The 17709-nt window shown below is 38.3% G+C and overlaps 2 protein-coding genes across 2 annotated transcripts; both read left to right on the top strand.

The window, feature by feature from the left end:
• Positions 1-5661: 5661 nt before the first annotated feature.
• Positions 5662-14054, top strand: LOC131985201 (gastrula zinc finger protein XlCGF57.1-like). Its single transcript, XM_059350264.1, has 2 exons — positions 5662-5785; positions 11749-14054. Exons 1-2 carry the CDS (start codon positions 5662-5664, stop codon positions 13497-13499), a joined length of 1875 nt encoding a protein of 624 aa, XP_059206247.1. The 3' UTR covers positions 13500-14054.
• A 1297-nt stretch (positions 14055-15351) lies between these two features.
• Positions 15352-17682, top strand: LOC131985198 (zinc finger protein 32-like). Its single transcript, XM_059350263.1, has 2 exons — positions 15352-15397; positions 16104-17682. Exons 1-2 carry the CDS (start codon positions 15352-15354, stop codon positions 17390-17392), a joined length of 1335 nt encoding a protein of 444 aa, XP_059206246.1. The 3' UTR covers positions 17393-17682.
• The last annotated feature ends 27 nt before the right edge of the window (positions 17683-17709 follow it).

The raw sequence follows: 17709 nt of genomic DNA, 5'->3' as shown, positions 1-17709 counted from the left end.
CTGCATTCACTTCATTTGTATAGGACTTCAACATTATTTTAATTTTACACTTTGTCTTGGATGTCAGATGGTAAATATTAATACATACCAGGCTGTGAGATGGTAATTGATTTTATCTATTTGTAATGAATAATGAAAAAACAAAAGGCAATATAGAACATAATATCAACTCTGCAAAAGGGTCTGTTCCCGTGGGAATAAAACTTCATCATGAGTAAATAAAAACACACTAGAGGCTCTGTGGAGCTGAAGTATTATGACATTTGCTAATTAACACTAAACACAAGGTGCAGATGAGGCCATGTTATTAGTTTTGCATGTATTTAATGATAAACCGGTGCTGAATAAATGTCAAATTTGACTTGATGATGGCGTGATGTGAAAAATCAGACAGCCAAAGTTTTTCCAGTTTATCCCATGATTACCACAGATGTTTGTACAAAGTTTTGTGGCAATTCATCCATTAATTGAGAGATTCCAGTCTTGCAAATTTGTGAAGAATCTATTGTGTGTTGTGTCCAATTGCTCAAATAAATTGTACTGAGAGTTTGAGGTTAATTTAAAATACATGAAATTTCATTTCAGCTCTAAGGAATTGTAGCTTATGAATAAAACCTTTTGTACGCAACATAAAATTACATTTTTAGTAATTCAGTATGATTGTTTGCATTGTTGTAGTCACAGCAAAAGCTGAAAATGCAATTTTCCATATCAAAGGTTTCTTAATACATTCTTGCATGTGCGTGTGTTCTCTGTATTTACTGTGATGACGTGGAATTTGAACTAACATTTAATCTGACATTTGCATTTACACCTTCTATTAATCATTGTCATTATCTTGATACTGCCTGTAGCATATAGTGCTGGTTCTAACATGAAAGTTAGGTTGGCATGTTGCACTGCAGGTGAAGGAAAACAATGTAGGATATTGTTGACAAACCACTATAATGTGCAGGACATGAGTCAGGTGACTGACTTTACTTCCACAGTGAAGGTGTGTGCTGGACTGCTTATGCAGGAGAGTGAATTATCAATCCTGTCCTATCTCACTCCCAAGAAAGAGACGAAAAACACTGTTCTGTCGCAATCCCGAAAGAATCACTCCAGTCCCAGCTCGTTGCCGCATTGAGACCCAAAATGCCTTCACCAAAGAGCACAAAAACATAAAAAACAAATTGGACATGGGTTTCTATCCTCGGATCCCTTTGCTGGATCACGATCCCTGTTTCTAATACTTTTGGAGGGCTGGAGTCTATATTTATCTTTCCATCCATCCATCCATCCATCCATCTACTTACATCCGCTTAACCAGGACCATAAACCCCTCCAGCGTGTTAAAGTGGCGATTCTTGGAGAGGGTCTATATTTATATTTTTAAAAACTGACCTGTTGCTATTATCATTTCTGTCCTTCCTGCTCCCACTGACAATTTTTCCCATCCTGTCCCAGTCCAGTGATAAATAGTAAAAACGTCTCCTATTCCACAGGATCCCTCAAGAGCCTCCAGAAACGATGCATGTATCTATTACTACTACTACTACGTCTTACTTTTCCTTTGCACTGAAAGGGCTCATCTTTAGCTTTTTATTTATTTTCTTAAAAATGTTACCAATTGTACAAAAAGTACAAATGTCTTTCTGAAAAGATAAGGCCGGCATTAACCCTTTATCAGGCAAAGAGCTATATTTGGTAACTTCAGGTAATATTTTGAGAAAAAAAGTTGTAAATTTACTAGATAAAAGTGGCAAATCTACAAGAAAAAATTCGCAGATTTACGAGGAAAAAAGTGGGGAAAAAAGCAACTTTTTTCTCCCAGATTCACCACTTTAACCCTTAATAGGACACTCATTGAAATACTTGCAAACTCCAAATTTCAACCCTAGAGAATATTGGAGAATATTACATACAGTCAGAATGTGTAAAAAAAAAAACAACATACGAAAATAATATTTTGAGAAAAAAGTTTACGAGATTAAAGTGGCAAATCTATGAGAAAAAATGCGTAGATTTGTGAGATTTAAAGTGGTGAATCTGGGAGAAAAAAAGTAGTTTTTTTTCCACTTTTTCCCCGTAAATCTGCTAATTTTTTCACAAAGATTTGCCACTTTAAATCTCTTAAATCTGCGACTTTTTTCTTGTAGATTTGCCACTTGAATCTAGTAAATTTGCTACTTTTTTCTCGAAATATTACCTGAAGTTACCAAATATAGTTCTTTACCTGATAAAGGGTTAACCCATATTTTCCTCATCATCAACAACTCACACAAAACCCACCAATGTGTTAGTCCATCTCTCAATACTTTCTGACTTTTCTGTGTGGCTCCTCAGACATCTAACAGCTGACCTGTCAGCTACTTGTCCCACTATGATGTCTGTTGTCTCCTCATAGCCGTCATACAGTGATTCTGCTGCAAGACTACTGTAACCTCTGCAGCTCCACTGTGACAGCAGCAGCAGCAGCCAGTCTGTATGATGGGATGATCAGGTTCATCATTTGTTTAACATTTGTTCTTTTACAGGCACACAGTCATATTCATGAGTCCAAAGTCCAATTCATCATCAAATGCTGCTCATTTTGTTCTGCTGCATCTCACCATTGTGTCAATAGTCACTTAACATGCCAGCTAAAATCACCTGACTGAGCCAGAGAGGAGCTATCAATACTTACAGATAGAAAATTAGATACATGCATAGTGTTGACACAATCTTTATTCTTAACCGTGTAGAATAGCATATTCTAGCTCAGCTATTCTCAAACTTGGGGTCCTGACCCCAGTTGGGGTCGCAAGATGATTTCTGGGGGTCGTCAAATCATTTTGGAAGTCAGCTCTGTCTCCACTGTGTTAAAGTGTTCATGTGTTAATGTGTTTTAGACTTTTTGGCCATTTAATGTCTTTTTTTTTTTTATCATTTTGTGGTCAGTTTGTGTCTTTTTTGGTCATTTTGTTTCCTTTTTTTTGTAATTTTGTGTCTTTTTTTTAAGTCATTTTGTGTCTTTTTTTGGTAATTTTGTGTCTTTTTTTGGTCATTTTGTGTGCTTTATGGTCATTTTGTGTCTTTTTTGGTCATTTTGTGTCTTTTTTTGATCAATTTGTGGTCAATTTGTGTCTCTTTTAGTCATTTTGTGTCTTTTTGATCATTTTATGGTCAATTTGTGTCTTTTTTGGTCATTTTGTTTCCTTTTTTTGGTCATTTTGTGTCTTTTTTTAGTCATTTTGTGTCTTCTTTTGGTCATTTTGTTTCTTTTTTGTATGATCTGAACTGTGAGATTCTGTTCAGTGAGCGGGGGTCGCGGACAACATGCAAGCTTAACTTCAGACACATAGGTCTATATTACTAAAACATTCATTACAGTGGAATATAATAGACAAAGACAACAGTATAGAGACATTCAGAAAGCTGGATCACAAAGCACATATATTCTAAATGAGTTGGACATTTCTAAAGTTGAATGTACATACACTGACACACTAAACACACAGCATGGAGTTGCTGCTGGTTCCTCTTCGCTCTGCAATGTTTCACTATCAGGCTCCCCAAGATTTCCATTTTCATGCTGCGATTATAAACAGATTATAAATGAGCAGTTTCGTTGTTATGCCAATAGAAGCTGCTTTTCCACCTTGTTGAAGTGTAAAATGACTGAGGAGGTGAGCTTGACAGAGGACATCCTAGCGATTCTATATCTTCAGAGCTGTCATCAGTCTCCGCTCCATTTTCCATCAGTTCCTGTGTGACCCTCATCATGTGTCACCTTCATCCTCTATAGTCACTAAATGACAGTCCATGGGCAGTATTTCCCATCTTGACTTGCCCTCACACTATCGCTTTTCAGCTCTCTCATTATCACAATCAATTATCACATTTGCCCTCCCCTTTCACTTTTCAGCCCTCATCTCTCTCTGGGCTGTCTGGATGTATTTATATCACTGCTGAATAGCTGAAGCTCATTGAAGATAATTGTTTGTTGCCTCTCTGATTTCTGACTTATAACCTTTCCTCTGCTGACTAAACAACACTGATGTAATGGCTTCACTGTAATTTGTACATCACAGCTCTCTCAGGATTGTTTATCCAAAACATTTAGCGGAAGTTGAGTTGAAGCTGGAAAAGACTCATGTCAGAAATAGTTCAACATTTTGTAAATACCCTTTTCAGAGCCAGGCTATTTGTCTCCACCTGCTTGCAGTTTTAATGCTACACTGTGAAAAACGTTTGTAGAAATTACAGTAAAAAACTGTCAAATTGCATCAGAAATAGGTCATAAAATTAAACATTGTACATCACCGTAGTAGATACTTTAAATTACTGTAAATCAAAGAATAGCATAAAACTTTAAATTCTACCGTCATAAACTGTAGAAAACACAGTTTTGCTGTAAAACTATACATTTTTCATGTAAAGTTAATGGAGAAATACCACGATGAAACAATTATCCTAAAAGTAATGGGATTATTCAGTATAAATTACAGTTTTTGCTGATATTAACATTTCCATACGCTCACTGTATTTTTTTACGGTGAAGTTCTGGCAACCACAGCTGCCGGTATTTTACCGTAAATTAAACAGATTTTTTTTTACAGTGTAAGTTAAGCCAGCCTTGGTACATTTATGTTATAATTTGTTATTTTTTGCTTTCATTATTGAAGCATTTATTACCTATGACAAAAAAAATGTATCAACATTTGAAGAGCAAGCATGTTCCAGCTTGAACCTAATTAAATAATTACTTCTAGGTAATGTGCCATTGTAGGAAAAAAATATGATAAAAATAACATCCAAGCTAACTTAGCAATGGCTCATTTAAAGACAGTTTTCTCCAAATCTTTACTGACCTGGCTCCACCACGACATCCCTGATCAAACTATTGCACTTGAAGGGCAGACCATGTTTCACACAAACAAGCAAGATTCAAGACTCATATGTATATAGTCCAAAATAACAAATTACTAATTTGTCCCAAAGGGCTTTCCAGTCTCTACAGAGTACAACAGCATCAGATGCACCCCAATAGATAGAATGTGGGAGGCTGAAAACAGCCGAGCAGGACATTCACCTGTCTAGACCAAGGCAGCTTTTAATCAGACCAAGGCTGGACAACTGACAACCAAATTTAAATAATATCTTATATATTTATAATATTAATATTTACGAAGAAGGTACACAATGACTCTGATGACTGATGACCTTTTTATAAATATCCGGGACAAGTCAATATTTTACGTCCTCAATTTGATGTTAAATAACCCAGGGTAAAAAGGAAGAGTAACCCCTTGAACTCTTCTCTTGTCAGGAGATTGGGACTGAAAAAATTCACCCTTCAATGTCCCCTTGAGGTGAGTGCCATAGATGGCAAGTCCCCCGGCAGAATTACTCACCACATTCTGTATAGTCTGTTAAGCCCCTGTTCCCAGACTCTCACTCAGAACAGTTAAGTTTCCAAGTTTTCGATTTGATGACTCATCAGCTCTTTTCCCCGCACAGATGCATGCCCTGTATCTATGCTAACTGCATTGTCCCTATCAAATAAAATAAATTAAAAAAACATGCACGAGCCACCTTTCCCCATCACCGTCCTTATGGTTGTGCCATTGACTTGTTGCCAGGTAGCACCCCTCCACAGGGTAGTCTGTTTCTCTCTCTGCTCCAGAACATCAAGCTATGGAGGACTGCATAAGGGATTCCTTCGCCTCCAGTATCATCCTTCACTCCTCACCCACAGGAGCAGGATTCTTCTTCGTGGAGAAAAAGGACAAGACTCTCAGACTCTGCATCGACTTCCATGGTATCAATGACTGTTAAGAACAGGTATCCTCTTCCACTCATCTCCACAGTTTTCGGGTTGTTGGAGGGGGCCAGGGTTTTTTACCAAACTCGGTCTCCACAATGCTTACCACCTGGTTAGAATCAGGGAGGGGGATGAGTGGAAGACTCCCACTGGACACTATGAATATCTGGTCATGCCTCTCCGTTTGCAAACTGTAGCTTTATCCAACATAATTCTCAGCTCATTGGCTTATTCACATACGGCAGTTGTCAGTTCACTTAGCGAGCAGAACGGAGCACTCGGCCGTGTTTCAGTCCAGTGAGTACTGATACACAGTCAGAGCTCCGGTAAAGCACTGAATGATTCAGAGAACAAATCTTTTGTACTTATCTTTTTAAAGAACAGATTCTAGTGATTCAGTACACTGAAAAGAACTGCCGTTCCCACCACTACAAAATGATATGAGATTATGCCTTGTGCTTTGTAAAATCCACTCACAATGTCATGCCGGTTGATATTGTTGTGCAGAGCAGACTACGACGTGTTTTGTCTCATTATTAATGTCAACATCGATAAAATTCTATGTGATCAATCAAATTCTTAACAGCCATTAATCGGTCATCTAAGATTATTTCCATCCCTTATTCCAACTCTCACCTATTACCATGAGCTTTGGGTAGTGACTGAAATTATGAGATTGTGGATACAAGCAGCTGAAATTAGCTTTCTCCGTTGGGTGGCTGGGCCCACCCATTGGGGAAGGGTTAGGGGGCTCAGAGTAGAGCCACTGCTCCTTTACATCTTACAGTTGAGGTGGTTCAGGCATCTGATCAGGATGCCTCCTGGGCCTCTCCCATAAGAGGTGTTCCAGGCATGTCCAACTGGTTAGAGGTCCCAGGAAAGACCTAGATCACGCTGGAGAGATTATATATCTCGCCTCGCCTTGGAACACCTCGGAGTCCCCCAGGAAGAGCTGGAAAACATTGCTGGGAAGAGGGACATCTGTGATGATGTTTTTTTTTTTTTTTAATCAAATGAAATCTCTACATAACAGCCATGTTTTGGATTAAACTTTATCTATATTTTTCATTTTATTTTTATATTGTTTATTATCTATTATTACATATTATATTATATATATTATATACTGTACTATTATTATTATATACCGTCTAGTCACTATAGCATTGTTGCATCATATCACCAGTTTAATTATTACCATCATCTTACCAACCATCCTACCAACTGATGTTCTTTTTTTAACTTCTTAAGTGTTCTTGTTCTATTCTGTGTTTTTTTTCTATTGTTGTTTTTATTTATGCTACCTCAGTATTTTATTCTGTTGTATTTTATTGTACTTGAATACCGGACTGCTGTGACAACCAAATTTCCCTTCGGGGATGAATAAAGTAATCTATCTATCTATCTATCTATCTATCTATCTATCTATCTATCTATCTATCTATCTATCTATCTATCTATCTATCTATCTATCTATCTATCTATCTATCTATCTATCTATCTATCTATCTATCTATCTATCTATCTATCTATCTATCTATCTATCTATCTATCTATCTATCTAAGTTTTTAAAATGCTACGGCTATGTACTGAAACCTACATGTGAACATGTTTGATGTGATACTAACAAAATGCATTCATTCATTCCTCTGTTTCTAATTTGCATTTTTTTAAACTACAAATGACGGTGCTTAACAATTCAGATTAGCAATCCATTATATGTCTAATTGCCTTCAATAAGACCTCTGCTCTTTTTCCCCACACAATTTTCATTAGTTCAATTACAGTTTCAAATCACACCTCAGCATGTTGATTAAACATGACTGCCACTCAGTCCCAATCCTTCAAGGGTTATATTTTTCGTTATCAATTAGGTTCCATTACAAACAAATTATTTAGTTTCTGCTACTGACATCAAAGAAACCACATGTACCAACATCCAGTAAAACAGTGTATAGTTCTGATTATATGGTACCTATGAAGAGAAAAAAGTGTCAATATACAATACTGTGCAAAAGTCTTAGGCAATAAACAATTGTTTATTGTTTTTCTGACTTTGACTTCATCTAACAATACACTTTTTTCTATAATTGGTAGTCAAGTCAAGTTATTTATATAGCACATTTCATATGACAGGCGTAGACTCAAGCCCTCATTTATAAAATGAACATAGAAACCACCGCAGATCTGAGCATATATTTGGTATTACGACAGGGTTCACATGTGATTCATCAAACGTTCCTATTTCTCCAATCACAGTGTAAAAATGGTCGGACATTGCAGGGACCACCGGTAGACGATTACCTTATGGTTTCAGGTTCATAAAATGTACCAGAATTCATGTTTGTGTATGATATTACTGCAGATATTCCTTTATGTCGCATCTATTGTTTATTCTCTGTTTATTAGATTAGATTAGATAAGATTAGATTCAACTTTATTGTCATTGAACAGAGTACAAGTAGGACAACAAAATGTAGTTTAGCATCTAACCAGAAGTGCAGAGTAGTAAAGTGCAAGGTATTTACATATGAACACAGAGTATAAATATAGTGCAGGTATGAATTGAATATGCTATAGGACATATACAGTGAATGAATATGTTATAGAAATATATACAGTAAAGAATGTACAGTAAAGCAGCAGTGCAGGTATACGAATGGATGGTAATAAATAGTCATAAATAGTCAAAAACAGTCATTCATATACGAGGCAGGAAGTTCCAATCACAATGCATGCAGGTACACAGTGTAATGCAAGACGTATGAACAGCCTAATGCCTGCTTCAGACTGCTCAGAGGGGAAGTGTCAGTCTGTGAGAGGTTACCACAGTTATGAATGTCATCTCTTTTGAGATTTTAACCCTTTAAAAAGCTGTAAACAAGATTTTTTGCTGTCTCTTGATGACCTCACTGGGTAATACCTTTCTGTTTACTTCATCAAGAAACAATAACCTCTGCATATGGGCTTTATTTAAAAAAGAAATTACCATTACCCTTTCTTTCATTTTATACTGGTCTTAGTTTGTTGACAATTTAAACTGGGGAAACACCTGGAAATTTCCATAAAAATACATGATAACAAATAAAGCAAGGGATGTGTCATTTAAAGTTATACATAGATGCTACCCAACCAGCCAAAACCTTCTCAAATTTAAAAAAGACATTTGTGCTTCGCCTGTTTTGACATTGTCCTTACACCAAGAACTTTTGGAAAGATGTATCCCGTTTTCTGATTGACTGCATTGGCAACATTTTTTCTTTACACTGGAAACATGTACTGTTTGGTTTCCACAACGATAATAATAGGAGAAATAAGGAATTATATTTAGTAAATTGCTGATCATTCTGGGAAGTTTAAATGTCCACATATCTAAATTAAGCCACTCCAAACCTCTTTTCTTAGTTTTTGAAAAGGAAACCAAACATTAAATCCATTTCTGAAACTAAAATTAAGAAAGCTGTAAAAACGTTTAACTTGTGCTCCATGTTTAATGTGTTTATGTGGGTTCCTAATAATACAATAATAATCATAATACATTGATAAAGGGGGGAAAAAACTTCTCAGCCGGGTAATTATTTTTATTATTATTACTTTATTATCAATCCCTACTATGAATTAACAGACAAAAACAATACAACAATGTCAACAAAATAAAACTTGGGTTGAAATACATTGAAAAAGTCTAACTAATCTTAATGTTTTGTCAATTAACAATGATTGAGTTTTAGGTTTTCAGTGACATATAAATACATCTTTAAATATGTATCTTTAAACATTTTAAAGGAAAGAAATGTTTACTCTGCTGTTTAAAGTTTGTACTTCCGGTGTAATCGAAAAAACTTTTATTGTGAAACGTGATCCCGGATGTGATTATGTTTCCGCCAGTTAAGAGTCGTTAAAGTCGCTGTTTGTTGTTGTGGTGAGCAAAGGAGAGATGGAGCTTTTCAAAGCCGCAGGTTTGTTTGTTTTTTCCGCTCAAACATTTTCAAGTCTCCGGAAGTCCGTGCTAAGCTAATGTTAGCGTGTTAGCCGCAGCTAGCTGCTAGCTGATGGCAGCCTGCCTCAGAGGAGGAACTCTCTCTCTGTCATGTGTGTCATGTAGCGGTTCTACTGATTGACTCGGACCTGTCTTTGTCTTTTATTCTTTCACTTTCAGCCATATAAACCGTCTGGCACACCCACGGACGAAATTTTGATTTCAGAGGTGGGGGACACACAAGTATCTTTAATAAAACTCAAACTATATCAGTTCACTGTGTTTTCTAGTAGTTATTCTAGTTTTCTATTGTTACTTTTAAGGTTATTGTTCCATTTTTGGTTTTACCTTTTGTAAAGCATGTAGCCTCCAGCCTCTCCTCCTCCAACTTCTCCTCCTCTACCTCCTCCAGCCTCTCCTCCTCCTACTTCTCCTCCTCTACCTCCTCCAGCCTCTCCTCCTCCTACTTCTCCTCCTCTACCTCCTCCAGCCTCTCCTACTCCTACTTCTCCTCCTCTACCTCCTCCAGCCTCTCCTCCTGTATCTCCTTCTGCATCTCTACTATCCGTCGCCCGACAAAATTATATTGATGCATAACATGAACAGTGTGCCAATTTGCGGTGTAACAATCATCAATTTTGATGATACGGTTATAGAGGGGAAAAAAATTATGTCCATGAGCACACCATCAGCTCTTCCCCTTTTCTGCATTGTTTTTTTTTTTTTTTACAGATCTGTTTGACAGCTTTTTCACTGAAGAACTCGGGTCACTACAGAGCCCCTGAAGGACCTCTAAAAAGCTGAATATGTCAACTTTAACATACATTTCTTGCATGTGGATGAGATTAGCGATTCAAAAGTTATGACACATTTAAGAACAAGCGCTATTTTAGCCATGGATGGCTGTCTTGATCTTTAAGGGTTTAAAGCTTTAGTGCAAAATGAACACTGAACAGTGAAAATTTTTACATTTGTGCACTGATGTTAAAACAGCACCAGACTACTTTTAGAAATCCTCTAATTTTACTAAAGCAGACTCTTCGAGTCTGTCCAGCTCAGTCCTGATTCAGGTTCTCCCATGCCCCCCTTCCCTCCAGCACAGGAAGCAATAAAGGGACAGCTCTGCTGGCCTTAGAGTGTTCTGCCTCCCGCTGGAGTCAGACTGCAGGTCAAACACTGCAGTGAGGCTGGATCTTGATCTGGAGACTGAGCTGAATAACCTGCATGGTTTTGTCTGAATCAGACACTGTGACAGGCATTAAGAATAATGCAATGGAATTAAATGTTTAAAAACACAAATAACAAACATATTCATTCATACACATTCATATGGATCCCTTAGATTATTATTATTTGTTAGAAACTTTGACCCATACACAGATTAATCTTACAGACTGGACTGCTCTCTGGTGGCATATTGGACTGCATTTATTCTAACCTAAACAGTGATTTGGTGATTCTCTAGAACTCAGTTTGCAACACTGTGGTTCAGTGATAATCAAGGGTCACTGAAACTTTCCTGGACTGGAAAAGCAAATCAAAAGAAGTGGCTGTTATATTAAGCTTGAATCATTCAGAGGGTGGATGGCTTTCACACATTTATGCCAGTAAAATAGTTAATATTGGATGAGAGAAGAAGAATAGACATAAAACAGCTTTTTTTTAACTTTCCAAATGTGGTTTTACTAATCTCAGTTGAAAATGATAATTACAGATGTTTTGTGTCTTCACATTTTTAACCAAGTCAAGCTTTCCCCACTTTATTAAAAATGCCATTCAATTGTCAGATGTTACAGCAAGGCAACTGTATTTAATGCAGCCTATTTGCTGACTGTGTTTAATATTAAATGTATAAAATAAACAACATGAGAAAAATCATAACCCAGAATTATTGCATACTGTATTGTTATTGTTAAAGGTATTTCAGTCAAAAACAACATTTCAGAATGTATAGATGGTAAATGGCTTTTTGTCTTTCAGATGTCACTTCAGGAGCCAACACATGGACTATTAAAGAGGAGCAGCAGGAGAGGAGCACCAGTCTGGACCAGGACCAGGAGCAGCCAGAGCCCCCACACATTAAAGAAGAACAGGAGGAACTCTGGAGCAGTAAGGAGGGAGAGCAGCTTCAAGGGGTCACATTCACTCCTGTCCCTGTGAAGAGTGAAGAAGATGAAGAGAAACCTCAGTCCTCACAGCTTCATCAAACACAAACTGAACAGAAAGAAACAGAAGCTGATGGAGAGGACTGTGAAGGACCAGATCCAGACAGGAACTCTCGTTTACAGCCTGATACAGGCGAGGAGCCTGCAGACTCTTCTGAAGCTGAGACTGATGACAGTGCTGATTGGAAGGAGACCAGAGAACCTCAGTCAGGTTTAAACTCTCTGAGTAACGATGAAGTTCCCTTCAGTGATTCAACAAGTGGTAAAAAAGAGAAACCATTCAGCTGCTCTGAGTGTTGGAAAAGATTTAACCGTAAGGAACATCTGAAGAGACACATGAGAGTCCACACAGGAGAGAAACCGTTTAGTTGTTCAGTTTGCAAGAAATCGTTTCGACAGAGTGGATATTTACAGTTGCACATAAAAATCCACACAGGAGAGAAACCATTTAGTTGTTCAGTCTGTATGAAATCTTTTACGCAGAGTGGAAGTTTACAATCACACTTGAAAATCCATACAGGAGAAAAACCTTTCACATGTTCGGTGTGTGGAAAAGCTTTCATTGGAAGTGGAAACCTGAAGAAACACATGAGAATCCATACAGGAGAGAAACCATTCAGCTGTTCAGTTTGTGGTAAAAGTTTCATTGGCAGAGGAAATCTGAACAGACACATGATTAATCACACTGGAGAAAAAACCTTCCATTGCTCATTGTGTGGTAAAAGATTTATACGAAAGGTGCAACTTACACAACACATGACACATCACACAGGAGAAAAACCTTTCAGCTGCTCGGTCTGTAACAAAGCTTTTGCGTGTAGACAACATTTACAGAGACACATGATAATCCACATGGGAGAAAAACCTTTCAGCTGCTCCGTTTGTGGGAAAAGATTTTTGAAGAAGGAAGATTTGAAGAGACACGTGATAACACACACTGGAGAAAAACCTTTCAGTTGTTCAGTTTGTAGTAAAAGTTTCACACAAGCTGGAAATCTGACACAACACATGAGAATCCACACAGGAGACAAACGATTCAGCTGCAGCATCTGTGAGCAAAGATTCACTTGGTCTAAACAGCTTAAAATCCATAAATGTGTTAGTAGTCAGTCCTCACAGCTTCATAAGAGTCAAGCTGCGGAAAACAGAGAGGCAGGGCCTCCAGCCAGCAGCTTAACTCAACAGATGGTAACAGAAGCTGATGGAGAGGACTGTGGAGGACCAGAACCAGACAGGAGCTCTGATCCAGAGCCTCACTGCTCGATTTGTAATAAAAACTTTGTCCGCATGACGCATTTGAAGAGACACATGAGATGCCACACAGGAGAGAAACCGTTCAGCTGCTCAGTCTGTGGTAAAAGATTCCCTCGGAAAGAAACCTTAGTTCGTCACATGAGATTTCATTCAGGAGAGAAACCTTTCAGCTGTCTGTTTTGTAACAAACTTTTCACACGGAGTGACCATGCTGTGACACACATGAGAATCCACACAGGAGAAAACCTTTCCAGCAACAATACATTTCACATAACAAAAGTATTGCACATATCCCGTAGTAAAACACCATGAAACTATTGCACAATCTCAACAGCCTCAAGCAGCATTGATTAAAAGTTTGATGGAAGTAGGAACAAAGTGTTTTTTAAAAAAAACAGTTGAGTCCATAGTGAAGGACTCTGTCATCTGTCAGAGGGCAGAGGGTCATCTTCTGTGTGGAAGATGTGTGATGGTCAGTCGCTACCCGACAGCGATGGTCTAAGAACACACTGGAGAGGCTGATATTTATTTCTCCTCATCACCTTAATGGCGGTGTGATGGATCCTGCTGCTCCGGCACTTCCTCAACAGTTCTGCTCTGTCCGCCTGTGTGAGAGAAAAAACCTTGACAGTTGAACTTTCACGTCCTCTGGGAGACCAGCAGGTGGGATCGTTCCTGTGGAGCCAAGGGACAGCAGTCTGTGTGAGGAATTGTTCGGCAGGTTTGCAAATACTTCTCAAACAATCGGTGCCAGAAGTAGTTCTAGTTCAAAAGTCGTCATGATGTTCAACCTAACATAACCATATATAATAATTACAACACAGATATACAGACGCACACACACATATATTTATATATATATATATATATATATATATATATATATATATACATATATATATATATATATATATATATATATATAGTTATAATGTTTATTGAAATGTGTTGAGATACTAACAACCCTGTCTGTATAGATCTCCTCTTTTTCAACATTATTAGACTGTCTAAAGAAAATAAACATACATAACTTGACCTTCAGACACTGAGCTGTGTGGCTGTGTACAGTATGTAATGTATCTGCACATGTTTATACTTTATGTCTATATATATATCTTTGCATGTATATTCATTTTCATCCCTTATAGTGACTTTGTACGTGTGCTGTTTGTGGATGCGTCATATTGTTGTCACACCTCAATAACCAGACTTGATACATAAATTGTTTGATTTTAATACTTTTATTTACTGCCGTTTTATTGATAATATGTCTACATGTGTTTGGTTCACATAATAATGTGGGGATGTGGGTGTGGAGCTCCCAGCCAGCAGCTGGACTCCATTAAAACAGAGCCGCCAAGTGCTTGTTTCATAAAGTGAGTTTATTAAATAAGCATGGCTTAAATCTGTTAGTCTTTGCATTCCATAAGCAAATAGAGCTTAGTGACTTTGGCAGCTTTTACTGGGAAATGTGTTAATTTAATGGAAGTGAATCAAGTAAAAATCAGTCAGACTATCCGACAAGCCTGGATTATTTGGTAAAAAAAACTGGCTTCATGGAACAGGTGTCAGATTGTCACCATGCATCCAAGAGGAAGTGATGAAAATGGAAAAAACAGCCTAAAAAAGGACAAAGGTTGTTAAAAAACGAATGAAACCTGGGCTGCATTTCACCTGCTGGCATCTGTGGTCAGGTGAGTCAGGGAGCTCAGCTTTGTGCCTACAAACTGCAACAGACATCTTACTCGTTTCAAAAATGTGGTCCATTGTTTTTTCCTGAGCTCTGAAAATGTGAAAGTGTCTTTCTCCACACTGATGCAGTGAATCGATGAAGGCATCACAAGAAGTGAAAGAGCTGCTTTATTAATTTCATTTAGGTTTATTTTTTCACACTACAATGTGCCACAACAACACTAATTACATTCAACAGTCTGAGGAGTAGAAAGCTTCAGAGAACACTGACCTGGACCTTGTGTTGAGAAATGTTTTGAAACTTGAAATAATTGTTATTCTGTTAAAAAAAAAAAAAAAATTCCTTTTGATCATTTATCTTCCCGTGTTTTCCCGAAGAAGCCCGTCTTTCGGTTACACTTCGGACTTTTATTCTGAAACCCATCTGCCCCGGAAGCTGTTCCTCAGTAAAGTTCACTTTACACAAAGCAAGATGGCGTCGAGCAGAAGCTCCGCTGAGCTTCAGTCTCACAGAGCAGGTTTGTTATGATTATTCTGTTTTTCACAGCTAAATTCTTCTTCTGATTATATATATTATTATATCTGTAAACAGTAACCTGAGAGCGCCGGGTCAGAGGTCACCACTCTTCAGCCCGCTGCTGCTTCCTTCAAACGTTTAAATCGTTTCTAGATTCACAGCGCTAAAACTTTTATTAATATTCTATTTAAACATCTCATTCTGCTTTGTTTTTATGAACCAGTCTGAGGTAAAAACGGATTTACAAGGAAACGCTGTTCTGTTGCTAGTTTATTTTTTATTTCTCCACAAGGACAGAGAGGAGAGAGAGGTGAGGACAGAGAGGTTAGGACAGAGGGGTGAGGACAAAGGTGAGGAGAGAGAGGACAGAGAGGTGAGGACGGAACTAAAACTGCTGTCTTGGAAACATTTTGGATGAAAGATGAGCCTTGCTCTTTTCTTTTTCTGTTTATTTTCCGTTGGCAAACAGCTCAGTAGCATTAACGACACAAAGTGAACTCGGGTCACTTCACTGAGTCAAGTGCGACACCTGTTAGTAAAAACAGTCATATCAACCTGGTTTTCTCCAGTCAAATATGTCTGCAGAGCAGACAGAGCGGTTCGGTATTTTACAGCGTTCTGCTGCATCCCTAATATACATACTGTTACACTCCCAGTTAGGATGAAATCACAGTTTTTCTCTGTGTGTTTTTTCCTGTTTCCTGCAGACGTCCAGCTGCTGTTGGTGAGAAAAGAAGAGGTTCCTTCTGAGCAGCAGGAGAGGAGCTCGAGTCTGGACCAGGACCAGGAGCAGCCAGAGCCCGTACACATTAAAGAGGAACAGGAGGAGCTCTGGAGCAGTCAGGAGGGAGAGCAGCTTCAAGGGCTCACATTCACTCCTGTCCCTGTGAAGATTGAAGAAGATGAAGAGAAACCTCAGTCCTCACAGCCTCATCAAACACAAACTGAACAGATAGAAACAGAAGCTGATGGAGAGGACTGTGAAGGACCAGGACCAGACAGGAGCTCAGATCCACATTTACAACCTGTTAGTGAAGACCAGACCGGAGACTCTTCTGAAGCTGAGACTGATGACAGTGCTGATTGGAAGGGAACCAGAGAATCTCAGTCAGGTTTAAACTCTCTGAACAATAAAGTTTCTGTCAGTGATTTGAGTTGTTCTGTTGCAGAGAAACCATTTAGCTGCTCTGAATGTGGGAAAAGTTTTGGTCGCAAGGCACATCTGAAGAGACACTTGAGATCTCATACAGGAGAGAAACCTTTCAGCTGCTCAGTTTGCAAAAAATCTTTCACACAGAGTGGAGGGTTACAGTTGCATATGAGAATCCACACAGGAGAGAAACCGTTTAGTTGCTCTGTTTGTAAGAAATATTTTGCACAGGGTGGAAGTTTACTCACACATATGAGAATCCACACAGGAGAGAAACCATTCATCTGCTCATTTTGTGATAAATCTTTTGCACGGAGTGGAAATTTGCAGAAACACATGAGGATTCACACAGGAGAGAAACCATTCAGCTGCTCAGAGTGTGAGAAAAGCTTTTCATCTAAGACACACCTAAAGAGACACATGATAACTCACACAGGAGACAAACCCTTTAGTTGTTTGTTTTGCACTAAAATGTTTGCAAACAGAACAAACCTGTCGTACCACATGACGGTCCACACAGGGGAGAAACGTTTTGGGTGTAGTGTTTGTCACAAAAAATTTGCCTGGCATCTTCAGGTCAAAACACATAAGTGTGTCGGCCATCATCAGGAGGGAGAGCAGCTTCAAGGGCTCACTCTCACTCCTGTCTCTGTGGAGGGTGAAGAAGATGAGGAGAAACCTCAGTCCTCACAGCTTCATCAAACACAAACTGAACAGATAGAAACAGAAGCTGATGGAGAGGACAGTGGCGGACCAGAAAAAGACAGGACCTCTCATCCAGATCCACATTTACAACCTGGTACTGGAGACATTTCTGAACCTGAGACTGATGACAGTAGTGATTGAATAAAGTCCCAGGAAGTGATTCTAGATGAAGTACTTGTGAAAAAGTGTTTTCTGCTGAGTGTAACTCCAGTGGAGTTTAATTTTATTTATATCAATCAAAATCTAAAATTTGCCTCTGCTTGTGTGAAATTGTTTTATGGTAGTTATTATGATTATGTGACAACATATTATTCAGACTTGTCATATTAAAGGTTGACTAGAAATGTTACCATGTGGTTGCTGCTTCTCCTTTTCTTCTGCAGTTCCTTCAGTTTTCTGCCTGTTTGGACTCATTATTATTTGGAAAGGTTCCGTTATTTTTGCCTGCTCTCTTCTGT

Source organism: Centropristis striata, chromosome 14 (genome assembly GCF_030273125.1).
Source record: "Centropristis striata isolate RG_2023a ecotype Rhode Island chromosome 14, C.striata_1.0, whole genome shotgun sequence".
Taxonomy (NCBI): domain Eukaryota; kingdom Metazoa; phylum Chordata; class Actinopteri; order Perciformes; family Serranidae; genus Centropristis; species Centropristis striata.
Note: the sequence above shows the minus strand (reverse complement) of the source record. Positions and strands in the feature narration are given on the sequence as shown.

What these genes read in the sequence shown, in the direction of transcription:
- LOC131985201 (XM_059350264.1), top strand. Translation starts at nt 5,662, where the DNA reads ATGGAGGACTGCATAAGGGATTCCTTCGCCTCCAGTATCATCCTTCAC. An exon ending in ACTCTGCATCGACTTCCATG is followed by an intron (nt 5,786 to 11,748) that starts GTATCAATGACT and finishes TTTGTCTTTCAG; the next exon opens with ATGTCACTTCAGGAGCCAAC.
- LOC131985198 (XM_059350263.1), top strand. Translation starts at nt 15,352, where the DNA reads ATGGCGTCGAGCAGAAGCTCCGCTGAGCTTCAGTCTCACAGAGCAG. An exon ending in GCTTCAGTCTCACAGAGCAG is followed by an intron (nt 15,398 to 16,103) that starts GTTTGTTATGAT and finishes TGTTTCCTGCAG; the next exon opens with ACGTCCAGCTGCTGTTGGTG.